We start from the raw sequence: 12,062 nt of genomic DNA, 5'->3' as shown, positions 1-12,062 counted from the left end.
CCGACCGGTATTTGGCATCTTGAGATGTAGGGGGCCAGATTTGACAGATTCTGTAAATTTACCGAATCTGTAAATTTACAGAATCTGTAAAATACCGAATCGGTATTTTTACCGATTCGGTACCTTCCAGATGTAGGTGGGACTCTTCAGAGTCCCTAAGGCCTTACAGAATCGGTATTTTACCACCCAATCCAATTGGGTGGTAAAATACCGATTCCAGGTGTGCATACACATGTGTGCATGCACACCTAGCCACGTGACAGACAGACATGCCCTTAGGGCATGTCTGTGTGCCACATGGCAAACATGCCCATCTTTGGGGTGCTAGAGGGTGTCAAAGTGACACCCCCTGCACCCTTGCTAAAATCGGTATTTACCGATTCTGTAATTACAGAATCGGTATTGCCCATTGATTCCTATGGGATTCAAGGCCCATAGGAATCAATGGGCAATACCGATTCGGTATTTACAGAATCAGTAAATACAGAATCTTAAAGATTCGGTATTTACAGATTCTGTAATACCTACATCTCCCCCCTTCATATTTACCGACTCTTAAATACCGAATCGGTAAAATTCGGTATTTAAGAGTCGGTAAATATGAATTACCTACATCTGGCCCTTAGTGTTTTTCCCCATACTGTTCATATCATGAGTCAAACTGCCTCTGTCCCTTCTAGACCACAAAGAAAAAAGAAATGAAGAAATATTTCCTTACTAGGACCCACTCATGCACAGGACCTACTAGAAGTAAAAACCAAAGCTTGACTGTTTAAGAGGAAGTGAAGTGTAAGCACAAAGGCCACAAGGTTTGTTGTAAAAACTGAAGTTGGTTAATAGAATTATAATACAACAGTTCGAATTCAGAGTTCTTACTGTCCGTTAGGTAGAGCGTCAGGGGGGTGGCCCAGCCCAGCCTCGGCCTGCCCCGGACGGCCACAGACGGTCCCGCCCTTGTCCCGGGCTTTGCCCGGGCGCGTCCCGTGCGCGTTCCACGCTGCGGGTCCCGGCCGCTGTTATATAGATCCGGTGGGCGGATGTTGGGGCCTCAGGCACAGGTGTGACAAGCACGGACTCCTGGGAGTTGGAGTCCTGTGCTAGCGTGCTCCTCCTGCCCCCACAGCCAGCGATGTCCAAGTGCAGCAGTCGGCACTCCCAGGTCAGTGCTCTCGATGACAGAGTCCCCCTGGGCTTGGCAGTAAGCTCTGGTGATTTGTGTAGCAAAGCGGGACCCGCGCCAGCGGGTTCCACGAGGAGCTATGAAGGTCCTGTGGGCGGGTGTTCGGGCCTCAGGCACAGGTGTGACAGGCACGGACTCCTGGGAGTTGGAGTCCTGTGCTAGCGTGCTACTCCTGCCCCCACAGCCAACGATGTCCAAGTGCGGCAGTCGGCACTCCCAGGTCAGTGCTCTCGATGACAGAGTCCCCCTGGGCTTGGCAGTAAGCTCTGGTGATTTGTGTAGCAAAGCGGGACCCGCGCCAGCGGGTTCCGCGAGGAGCTATGAAGGTCCTGTGGGCGGGTGTTCGGGCCTCAGGCACAGGTGTGACAGGCACGGACTCCTGGGAGTTGGAGTCCTGTGCTAGCGTGCTCCTCCTGCCCCCACAGCCAGCGATGTCCAAGTGCAGCAGTTGGCACTCCCAGGTCAGTGCTCCCGATGACACAGTCCCCCTGGGCTTGGCAGTAAGCTCCGGTGATTAGTGTAGCAAAGCGGGACCCGCGCCAGTGGGTTCCGCGAGGAGCTATGAACGTCCGGTGGACGGGTGTTCGGGCCTCAGGCACAGGTGTGACAGGCACGGACTCCTGGGAGTTGGAGTCCTGTGCTAGCGTGCTCCTCCCTCCCCCACAGCCAACGATGTCCAAGTGCGGCAGTCGGCACTCCCAGGTCAGTGCTCCCGATGACAGAGTCCCCCTGGGCTTGGCAGTAAGCTCCAGTGATTTGTGTAGCAAAGCGGGACAATTAAAACATTTTGCAACTTTACCCATTGCACCATTTACTAGCCCTTCTTCAACATTTAATTCATGACACAAGATTACACAACAAATTTTACAGATACGTAACTGTTTTTCTAATCCTGCAGTTTTTGACACAGACTTTTTTAAACTATCCAATTTTGATTGTAGGTTTTGTGTTAGTAGCACTGTGTTGTTTGCCTGCTTGTCGCAGTATCGCCAGGCTGCAATTTTGAAGGAGGGGGACTTCAATATCCACAGTCCCACGCGCCAGGGGAGGCGGAGACACACCTGCCAAGTGCCAGGAGGCGCATAAGAGGTGGCTGGGGCTCCCGCAGTGTGGGAGCCCTTGTTGTTTGCCTTCTTGTCACCGCATCGCTAGCCTGCATTTTTGAAGGAGGGGGACTTCAATATCCACAGTCCCACGTACCAGGGGAGGCGCAGACACACCTGCCAAGCGCCAGGAGGCACATAAGAGGCGGCTGGGGCTCCGGTAGCACGGGACAGACACAGTCGTGCCCTGGCCGTGCCCGGGCCAAGGGCGGGCCCGTTCACGTCCATCGAAGCCCGGAAGAGGCTAGGCTGGGACCCCCCTCTGACACTTGGGTACTTGCACAGGACTACTCCACCCAACCGCCGGGTACTTTTGTATATTTCTTTGCCGGTATTTGTGTTAAACTTGACCCTGCCTATTTACAACTCTCATTATGAGCAAGTGCAAAGGAGTAGCAGGGACCCTAGATGCATTTATTGTAAGGGTCGAACCCTTGTTAACCCATGAAATAGAAATGACTGAAGGCCGCCTCTCTTAAGACCCCAGAACACTACAGAGCCGTTCGTCATTAGGCACCTCTAACTTGGGCAGGACCCCACAATTGTGCATGCCATCTACTCCTCCAACCTTCTCTCAGAATAGCCCCTTGGCAGATCTAGATGCATCACCCATGACTATTCTTAATGGGCCTAGCTTAATTACTAGACGACGGGTTGCCAAAACCCACAACGAGTCTAAGATGAGAGTTCGATCAGCCAAACGGAAGCAGGGCATTGCCATCCAGAAATCTAAAAGTACAGAAGGTCTTAAATCATCAAATCAAGCCACCCATATAGTAAATCATGTAACCATGTTAACTAACTCTGTTAGTACTCAGACCCATGCAGTTTTTCCATCAACAACGGTAGATCCCACTGGGGTGTCGTTTTAGCCACCACTGTGGAGATCACTTTGGAAACAGCACTATCCCATTTGAAAGAGTTGCTAGACATGAATCTTACCCCCCTTTGAGAAAAGGTGGAACGTTTGGTTACCTCTATGGATATTTTAACTAACTGTGGTGCCAACAAGTCCCCAAAACCGGATGATAATGTGGGGGTGGGCCTCTCCACATTGGTAGATGCTAATCCAAGACCATACTCACTACCTCCAAGCTCTACCACACACAAAGCACCTTTATCTGCTAACCGTCACACTATTTGTCGCAAACCCAAAGCACTTTATGCTCAGAAATGTAACACTGAGCAGGGGAACTCAGAGGGCCAGTATCAGGAGACCACCTTGAGAACTATGGGCTTATGCAGCGGACAGCCTGAAATCTTAGCTTTCAGGGCGATACTATCTGATCCAAGCCGGAACACAACAGACAATATGAGGAGTAAATGTCTGAGACCCAATCCTGATGTGTTGAGTTTCCTACCGGCCACCTGCCCTTACATATTGGTTTTGGCTGGTGTACCAACTCTATTAGAGGACCAGAGGGAGTCTTGGTCTGATCTCCGTAACAAGACTGTGGACTGGCTAACTAAATGCAAAAGGTTTCATCCGTCCTGTATGAATGAGATCCTCATGGTCCGCGGAGTTGGGTGGGTTGGTCAATCCCCCAAAAACATTGATGGAGACTTGGTTCGTTGCATATTAAGTTTTTGCGAGCAAACTTTTATTCAAAGTCATGGAATTTGTGCGCTCCCCCAGGGTTATTTTTATAAACCACAATTTAGGCCCACTGATCATATGTTCACTTCGATCCCTGTATCCAACAGATTTCAGGCCCTGTCAGATCTGGATAAAAAGGATTGATAAACACACCCATCGGGACATCGACTTGGTCCCCTAGAAAATTCCCAGGTTTTTGCCTCTTTCCCTTCAATTGATATGTCAGACGATCAGCTATTAATATATAAAGCAAAGGTAGACACAGATTTAAGCATTTTGAGCTGGAACATGGCTGGCCTTCAACAGAGGCTTGGTGACCCGGACTGGTTAAGTTTAATACAGGACCAGGATATAGTTATGTTTCAGGAGACCTGGGCCACCCAAGAACCACACATTAACGGGTTCCACTGTTATAACATTGTAGCCCACCAGTCCCAAATTTGGCCGCCCCTCGGGGGGCCTATTTATTGGGGTCAATATTGCTGCCGGGGGAAGCATCAAGGCTCTACCCACTAATAGTTATAATTTTCAAGTTTTGCTGTATAAAACAAGAGTTTCTTTGTATCTGAATAATTTTTATAATAATGATTTTAACTCTACCACCAATGTGAATTTCATTAAGATCTTTGATTTTATCTCATAACTTGATTCCCAGCAAGAAACAGTAAAAATTACTGGTATCCTTCTGGGAGGTGATTTTAATGCGAACTTAACAGATAGACCATATAGCTCAGGGTTTCATAATTTCAGCTCTACCTGCCGTAGGTGCGCTGAGCTGGCTATGTTTTTGAGCACCACAATTTAACCAATGTTATGGACATTGTGGGCGCAACATATGCAGATAATCAGTTTGTGCCAACATTCAAAGGAAGGGGGTGTTCTTCTACGATAGATTTCTTTTTCATATCCCTCCATCTTGCTGACAACCTAATGGAAGCTGGAGTTATTCCTGAGAGTCAAGGGGACCACAATCCCATTAGAATAGGCCTGAGTCTAGCATCACGGCCCATGTTCACTTCTGAATGTGGGGCCAGGAATTTAACACCCTCCACTGACAACCTGAGATTAATATGAAAAGGTATAGATAATAATAAATTGTTTCAGACAGTGGTAAAGGACAATATGCATCTCATTAATCATGCTCATAAGCTCAAGACTGGAGTCAAGCTATCCTGACTGAAGACGGCTGATAGCCCGAAACCGGTGCTAGGATGCTTGATTCGGGTCCAGGGAAGACATGGCTTGGCAGTTTGGGCTGGACTGTTCCCATGAGGCACAGGGTCAAGGCTGATTTGCATATGGCCGTGTCTGAACTGGGGTGGTGTGGTGAGCAAAAAAACGATGGATTTAGGCCTAGATCTCTGTACGGGGGTGAATGTATGACATTGTTCTGCATTCTGTCCATCAACTGTTGTTTTTGCATGGTGCAAACAGCGGCATCATCGTTACTGAAGTATTGTAGACAGTAGATGAACTGGAGTAAATGGTACCAGCCTTGGTGGGCCAAGGCAGCGGTGTAGGGTGGGGCAGTGCATTGAGTAATTTACAAGTGGTGCCCCCAAGCCAAGGTGCAGTCAGTGGCGTTCATGTCGGTGTGGAGCATCGTCGTCGGGGGATACCAGAGTAGCGATGTAAAGTGGGGTGGTATAAAGTGCATTGCCCTCAGGTCATGGTGCAAGCAGCAGCTCGGTATTGGCTTTGGGTGGCATCGTCATCGGTGAGACCAGGGTTGTGGTGCTTATGGCAGGTCTTCTACCTCTTCTTCGTGGCAGGTTCCTTAGTCCAAAAAAGTTCCAAACTTCTGGGGTCAAGGCCTCAATATTTATACTACTTTTCCCTTTGATGTTTTAGGCAGCAAGTCTCTCTTGCTCGGTAGAAACCATTTCTGTCCACTCTAGTCCAGCTTCACTACAGGAGGAGGAGACAGCATTGGCAGAGCAAACTCAGCCTTTTCAGGTAACAGTGAAAATGCCTCCCACAACTCTAAATGCAGAAAGTTCTATTCAGCCTGGCTATGAGTCACACGGAAAGGCATGACACACTTCGGACTGTCTAGTGTGAATGCACATCCCCAGCTTCTGTCACTCAAAACTCAGACAGTGAATACACAAACAGGCCGAGACACTCAGGATTGTTTAGCAAAACAATGCCCACTTTCTAAAAGTTGCATTTTCAAATACACAATTTAAAAACTATGGGGCATATTCTCAAGAACAAGTGATAAATATCGCAAAAGTAACTTAACGCAACTTCCAACATCGCAGTGTATCGCGGGAAATGTATGCCGTGTTAACCAAGCATTCTCAACACAGTGGTACCATGTGATAGTCTCTAGATAACGCTCCAACTGACCGCATTAAAATCAACCCCACGCCTCAAAAATCAAAATGCGAACGGAAACAAAGCTGTGATGAGGCCAATCGCGATACTAAAATCTACGAAAACCAGCTACAGGCCTGCAATTCACATGTCAGGTGGGAAAAATCACCATAAAAGTAGAAAAAAAACGGACAAACAAATGCCAAACAACAGCGAAGCACAATGGATTTTGCTGGAGCAGGTAAGGAGGAGAACCAGAACCCAACAAGCCCCCGGAGGAACTGCCTGGGACCTCGGGGTCAGGGAAGGGAATGCCAAGGAGAAGAAGAGTAGGAAAAAGCACTTAAGTCCGCAGGAAAACAGGATCCTGATAACGGAGGTGGTCGAACACAATCAACAACTGTTTGTCACCTCCACTGTGCTATTGGCAACCAAAAATGGACTGTGGCAGTCCATAGTGGGAAAGGTGAATGCAGTGGGAGTGCTGAAGAGGACAATGGAAGAGGTCAAGAGGCGCTGGAATGACGTAAAGCGCAAAACCAAGCTGAACCTTGCCAACAACTGGAAGGCAGCAACGCAGACTGTAGGTGGGAGTCCTGTGCCACAGGAGGAGCTGGACGACATGGAGGAAATGGTGTCCACAGTCATCAATGGAGAGACGGTGGCTGGAGTCAGGGGACCGGACACTGCTCAACATGACAGGACACAACAGCAACAGGGTGAGTAACGATCAGGGACTGGGGGGAGAGGGGGAGATGGCCACAATGGCACACATGCACAATTGAGCTGAGCACATCTGTGGACAAGCCGTGCCCTAGACCCCAACTCCCACCAAGAGACCAATGTACCCAAGTATGCAACATCTCAGCACTGTATAAGCCCAGAAGGCAAAGGCACATCACAGAAAAGGGGTAAGGGGCAGCAATACAGAACAGCAGGGGACACCCCCCCAAAATGTAACACACCCACATAACATGCAGAGCACAGCAACACTGACAACAAAGTGGCACAAACAGCAATACATCCACAACAGAACACAGGATACAACCGTTGCCAACTTGGTGTAGGCACTGGCCAATCACAAGTGGCATTGCAGGGAAATGTGAGATGACAATGTACAAGTACAAACACACACGCATCTGTTGTCGAAATGTCCACTGTCCCCCATAAAATAGGCCACTCCTCCCAAACAGCCATGATGTACACAGTCATGCAGTCTGTATGTAAACATGTACAATGCGACAACGCACATGTAAACACCTTGTTAAATTGCATCTCCCCTTTACATTGCAGAGGGACAATCAACACCTCTGCAGAGCAGCCCGACCCTTTCTTCTCTGATGACGAAGAGGATCACCACAGCTTCGACTCCAACGCCCTACAAGAGTTAATTGACAGCCTCCGCGGCCCACCTCCAGAAGCAGGGCAGCCCAGCTGCACCAAGGACACCCCACCCCCAGCACAGACCACACTGCAGGCAGCACCCACCATTACGGCTGCCTCCCAGGACCCCCACAAGGAACACATGGCCTTCCAACGTCATGTGTTGGGATGCCAGGAGCAGCTGGCTGAACAGGTGCGGGTGGGCTTCGACCGCATAGCTGACAAACTATATCCCCATCAGGGACCACTCACAGTCCCTAACAGACACCCACAGTCTGCTCCATGCTCTCCAAACGAACCATGGCTGACATCACCAGAGTCCTGACTCAGAGACAAGAACAACTGACTAGTCAGAGTGGCTCCAGCGAGCTCACCCGGGAGGTGGGAAACATGCGGAGGCTCATGGAGACCATGGAGCGGGCCAATGCTTAAAGAGTGGCTGCCACGGCTGCACACCAGCGAGTGGTAGCTGGGTTCCTCAATGACCTCAAAACCATCCTCATGGCATTGCTGCCACAAAGGCTGGCGCTGATGCATGCTGCTACTACCACTACATCCACATCGCCGCCCCCTGAAGTGTCGGTGCCACACAGTGTGGAAAACATTCCACTTCCGGCCCCTGAGGTGTCACTGCCACACAGTGCTGGAGAAAGACCAGCACCACCCACACGTGAGGCACATGGACCAGCAGAGGACGAAGAGGCAGAGGAAAGCGCCATCGTGGTAAGAAGGATGCAGTAGCATTCATCTCCGCCATATGGCTGGTTTCAGCTTGGTTCTGTCCTCTGCATCATCACCTTCCATTGTCCCTCGATGCACCCTGCGACACTCACCTTGGATCTCGACATGAACTGCCATATACTGTGTGGTCACCAATGACACAGCAAACAGACTGCGGACTGAACTCTTCCTATTCCTTTAGACTTGTCATTCCCTGAAGGACTCTGGCTGGCCCTCCACGGGCCAACATTGTAAAGTGGGGGTTGCATGGCCCTGTACTGCTCCAGATGCAACACTCCACTGAATGTGCATTAAACATTTTGAATCACACAGATGTGTTGTGTCTATGGTCTTTCATGTGTGGTAGTATTGATGAATGTAGGGTCAATGAATTCCCCCTACGTCTATGTGGCTCATGCCATTGGACTTGGGTCACAGGGTGACATATTGCCGAATTTTGTCCGGGTGGCGCCGACGTAACAACAGCGACAGAAGCATTTGTTACTTCATTGTCAAGCCCGTACGGAACCATGACTAGAGCCCTGGGGTCATTGTTCAAACCCTTACGCTGGACCGGCATACGCCAGGTCAGCCCACTCTGCTTACGCTCCAGGGGGGGACAACAACACTACATGTGCCAGGACTTCCCTATAGTGATCTGCTGCTCACAGGTCTAGTTGTCAGCATGCCATGGCCACTCCCTCATGGCTGGTTTACACCCACACCACACCCATCCAGAACACGCGTCACAGCACAAGTGACCCTGCCAATAAAAAGGGCCGGGCGCATGTGCACAATGCCATTTCTCACCTCCCTCAGGGTGTGTCCGTGTGGTGTGCATGTAGGCATGGGGACCCAGGGGCCAGCAATATTACATTCCGCAGGCCCGGTGGTGACATGATGGGATCCACACCACGATACCCAATCATAGAGGGTCCATGACTAGTGGGGCACAGACTTGGTGGCACTGGATACACTGCGACCGGCACAGGCACACCGTCACGGGACGGTACACTGAGGTAGGGGCACCTTAAGTGCTGAGCGGGTGTGCAGCCTGCGATGATGCCCCATCCCGGTGCTCCGGTCCTCTGCCATGGCAAAATCAAAACCCAGCACCAAATGTGAGACCTGGTGGCCTGCGGAGCGGGGCTGCATGATGTGGAGGGTGCCATGTCTGCAGGCCCCAGGCTTGTGGCTTGCAGCCGCATGTGTCGGGCTCTCCTTTCTACCGCCGGTGGTGGAGGGTGAGCAGTGAGGCCTGGGCTTGCACCGCTGGGCGGTGGGAGGGGCTGGGGTGCAGCTGCCTGGGTGCGCAGGGGTGGACAGGCGATGATGTTGTGTGCAATTGTATGTACTTTGTCATTCATGTATCTGGACTCGGTTTCAGATGAAGGGTCTGTCTCAGATGTGGGACCTGGTGAACTGCACTACATACCGGCACGTGGTTGGAGACACACCGGTGGCCTGGGTGTGCAGTGTCAGCTCTCTCTCTCCCTGTCCCTCTCTTCTTTTCACTACCTCTCTCTCCCCTCTCTGTCGGTTTATCTCTCTCTCCCCCTCTCTGTCCGTCTATCTCTCTCTCTTCCTCTCTGTCCATCTATCTCTCTCTCCCCCTCTCTGTCTGTCTATCTCTCTCTCCCCCTCTCTGTCTGTCTACCTCTCTCTCCCCCTCTTTGTCTGTCTATCTCTCTCTCTCCCTCTCTGTCTGTCTATCTCTCTCTCCCCCTCTATGTCCTTCTAGCTCTCTCTCCCTCTCTCTCTCTCCTTCGCTCTCTCTCTGTTCCTTGATGTGTGCAAGACACATCTTTTCATCATGATTTTTGTCTTGCAGGCTGTGACCTATGTAGTGTCCCGAGGGGTGCCGCCATGTGTCTTCATTTCTGGTCTGTGTTTGTTTTCATTTATCGCTTGAAAGGTGAATGTGTGATGCTCATTTTTGTGTTGACACATGCTGGTAACCAGATGTGATTGTGTGACATCGGTTGGAATATTTGGTACATGATTCCGTGTAGTTGATGTGGCATGTCTTTGTCTGGGGAGGGGGTGGTCCTGGGGGTGGTGGGTGTTGTGGCCCTCTTGGGTGTCCGGGCTGCATGATCAGTTGCTCAATGGCATCTGTTGTTCTTCAGGTGTGGGTCTGGGCTGGGCTCCCATTTGTGGTGCAGGCTGTGGTCTGACTTTACAACAGGTCAGAGCAGGTGTTAGTTTCCTGCTGCTAACGCACCTTATCTCATGTTTTGTGATTATATCGCCGATCTAGCTGGTCGTTGAGGATGTTGCGAAGTGGTGTTGTTGTGGCTTTTTGCTCGGGAACGCCTACTCTGCATCTCATTAGCGATAGTTGCGGGAGTCAACTGTGGCGGTGTTTTATGCGGCTGCTATCGCAGGTAAACTGGTGCTATGGGCTGTTAGCACCAGCTTGTGAATGGGGCGATACATTTATCACGACTTTGGCTGCAATAAAGTGTCGTTAACTCAGTGATAGCTCCTTGAGAATATACCCCTACCTTTACTACAAGATGTGTTATTAAATTTTGAGCTCAGGGGGCCTAAACTCTATTCCTCTTTAACAGCCTTAATTAGTGAAAAATGAAATGAATTGTAGTTTACTATCAGGACATGTAAAACATGCTGGCACATGTCCTTTCATACACACTACACCCTGCCCATGTGTCTACCTTGGGTCTACCATAGGGGTAACTTGCATGTAATAATAGGTAAGGGTTAGGCCTGACAAGTGAGTGCACTTGCAGGTTGACATGGCAGTTTATAGCTATGCGTGCAGACACTGCAGGGGCAGGTTTAAAGCAAATTTGAAAGGCTACTTGTGTGGGTGGTACAACCAATGCTACAGGCCCACTAGTAGTATTTGATTTACAGGCCCTTGGGTCACCTGTACACACTACTAGGGATTTAGTAGTAAATTAAATAAGCCTACAATAGAAAAGCCAATACATATTACAATGTACACGGAGAGCATATGCACTTTAGCACTGGTTAGCAGTGGTATAGTGCCCAGAGTCCTAAAATGGGTCACAAACAGGAGGCCAAAAAGTATCAAGTCTTGGGGATAAACCCACAAAAAATACCAGGTCTAACAGACCCCTTTTGTAAGAGAAATATACAGAAATGTCAGAAAGAGGATCGCTCAAGATGAATCTAGATACATCTGACCACAGACAACACAAAAAAACTTGTTGTGTCACTCTTATATATAAAAACCTCTCACACTATTATTGTTTTTTAACAAGGTCAGTGATACATGGCACTCACCATACTAGCGATAGGCAGCAAGTGACTTTGCACATAGCCGGAGTGCGGAACAAGTCTAATGGCGTGGGCCTGGATTTTGTTTTCGACATCTCTTTCTGGATTTCACATTTCAGTGTCTGCAAAGGGAAACAATCATAATCATTCATCATAAAAGGATTAACAGTTCTGAAACTCATTAGTGTTAACCACAAAATATCCCAATAGAATCCTAAATTAACCTACCTTGTCCACCACTGAGGCAATCTAATGGGGCAATGTGGAGGATGTCTCATAAAGGAAAAAGATGCAACGAGGACGAGGGGGCTCTATGGATGGGGATGACAAAGTCAGAGAACCAGATTTAAGTGATGCACACAAGCTAAAAGTAATGGGCAGTTATGACATTATGCACATTGCATGTCTTGCAGGCTGTGAGTTAGATGTTAATCAAAGCAACACAGTTAAAAGGGCAGCAATGGACATAGACACCTACCTAAAGGGAGAGGAA

At 49.4% G+C, this 12,062-nt stretch overlaps 1 protein-coding gene across 1 annotated transcript in view; it reads right to left on the bottom strand.

Annotated features, from left to right (window-relative positions):
• The window catches only part of LOC144783270 (uncharacterized), a 1,224,061-nt gene that overhangs the window by 120,308 nt on the left and 1,091,691 nt on the right, over positions 1-12,062 (bottom strand). The window contains exon 7 of the mRNA XM_078662335.1: positions 11,576-11,691. Coding sequence (XP_078518461.1) covers positions 11,576-11,691 — 116 coding nt within the window. The remainder of the gene's footprint in view (positions 1-11,575; positions 11,692-12,062) is intronic.

Source organism: Lissotriton helveticus, chromosome 9 (assembly GCF_964261635.1).
Source record: "Lissotriton helveticus chromosome 9, aLisHel1.1, whole genome shotgun sequence".
NCBI classification, from domain to species: Eukaryota; Metazoa; Chordata; class Amphibia; order Caudata; family Salamandridae; genus Lissotriton; species Lissotriton helveticus.
This window is presented reverse-complemented; position numbering and strand designations above follow the sequence as displayed.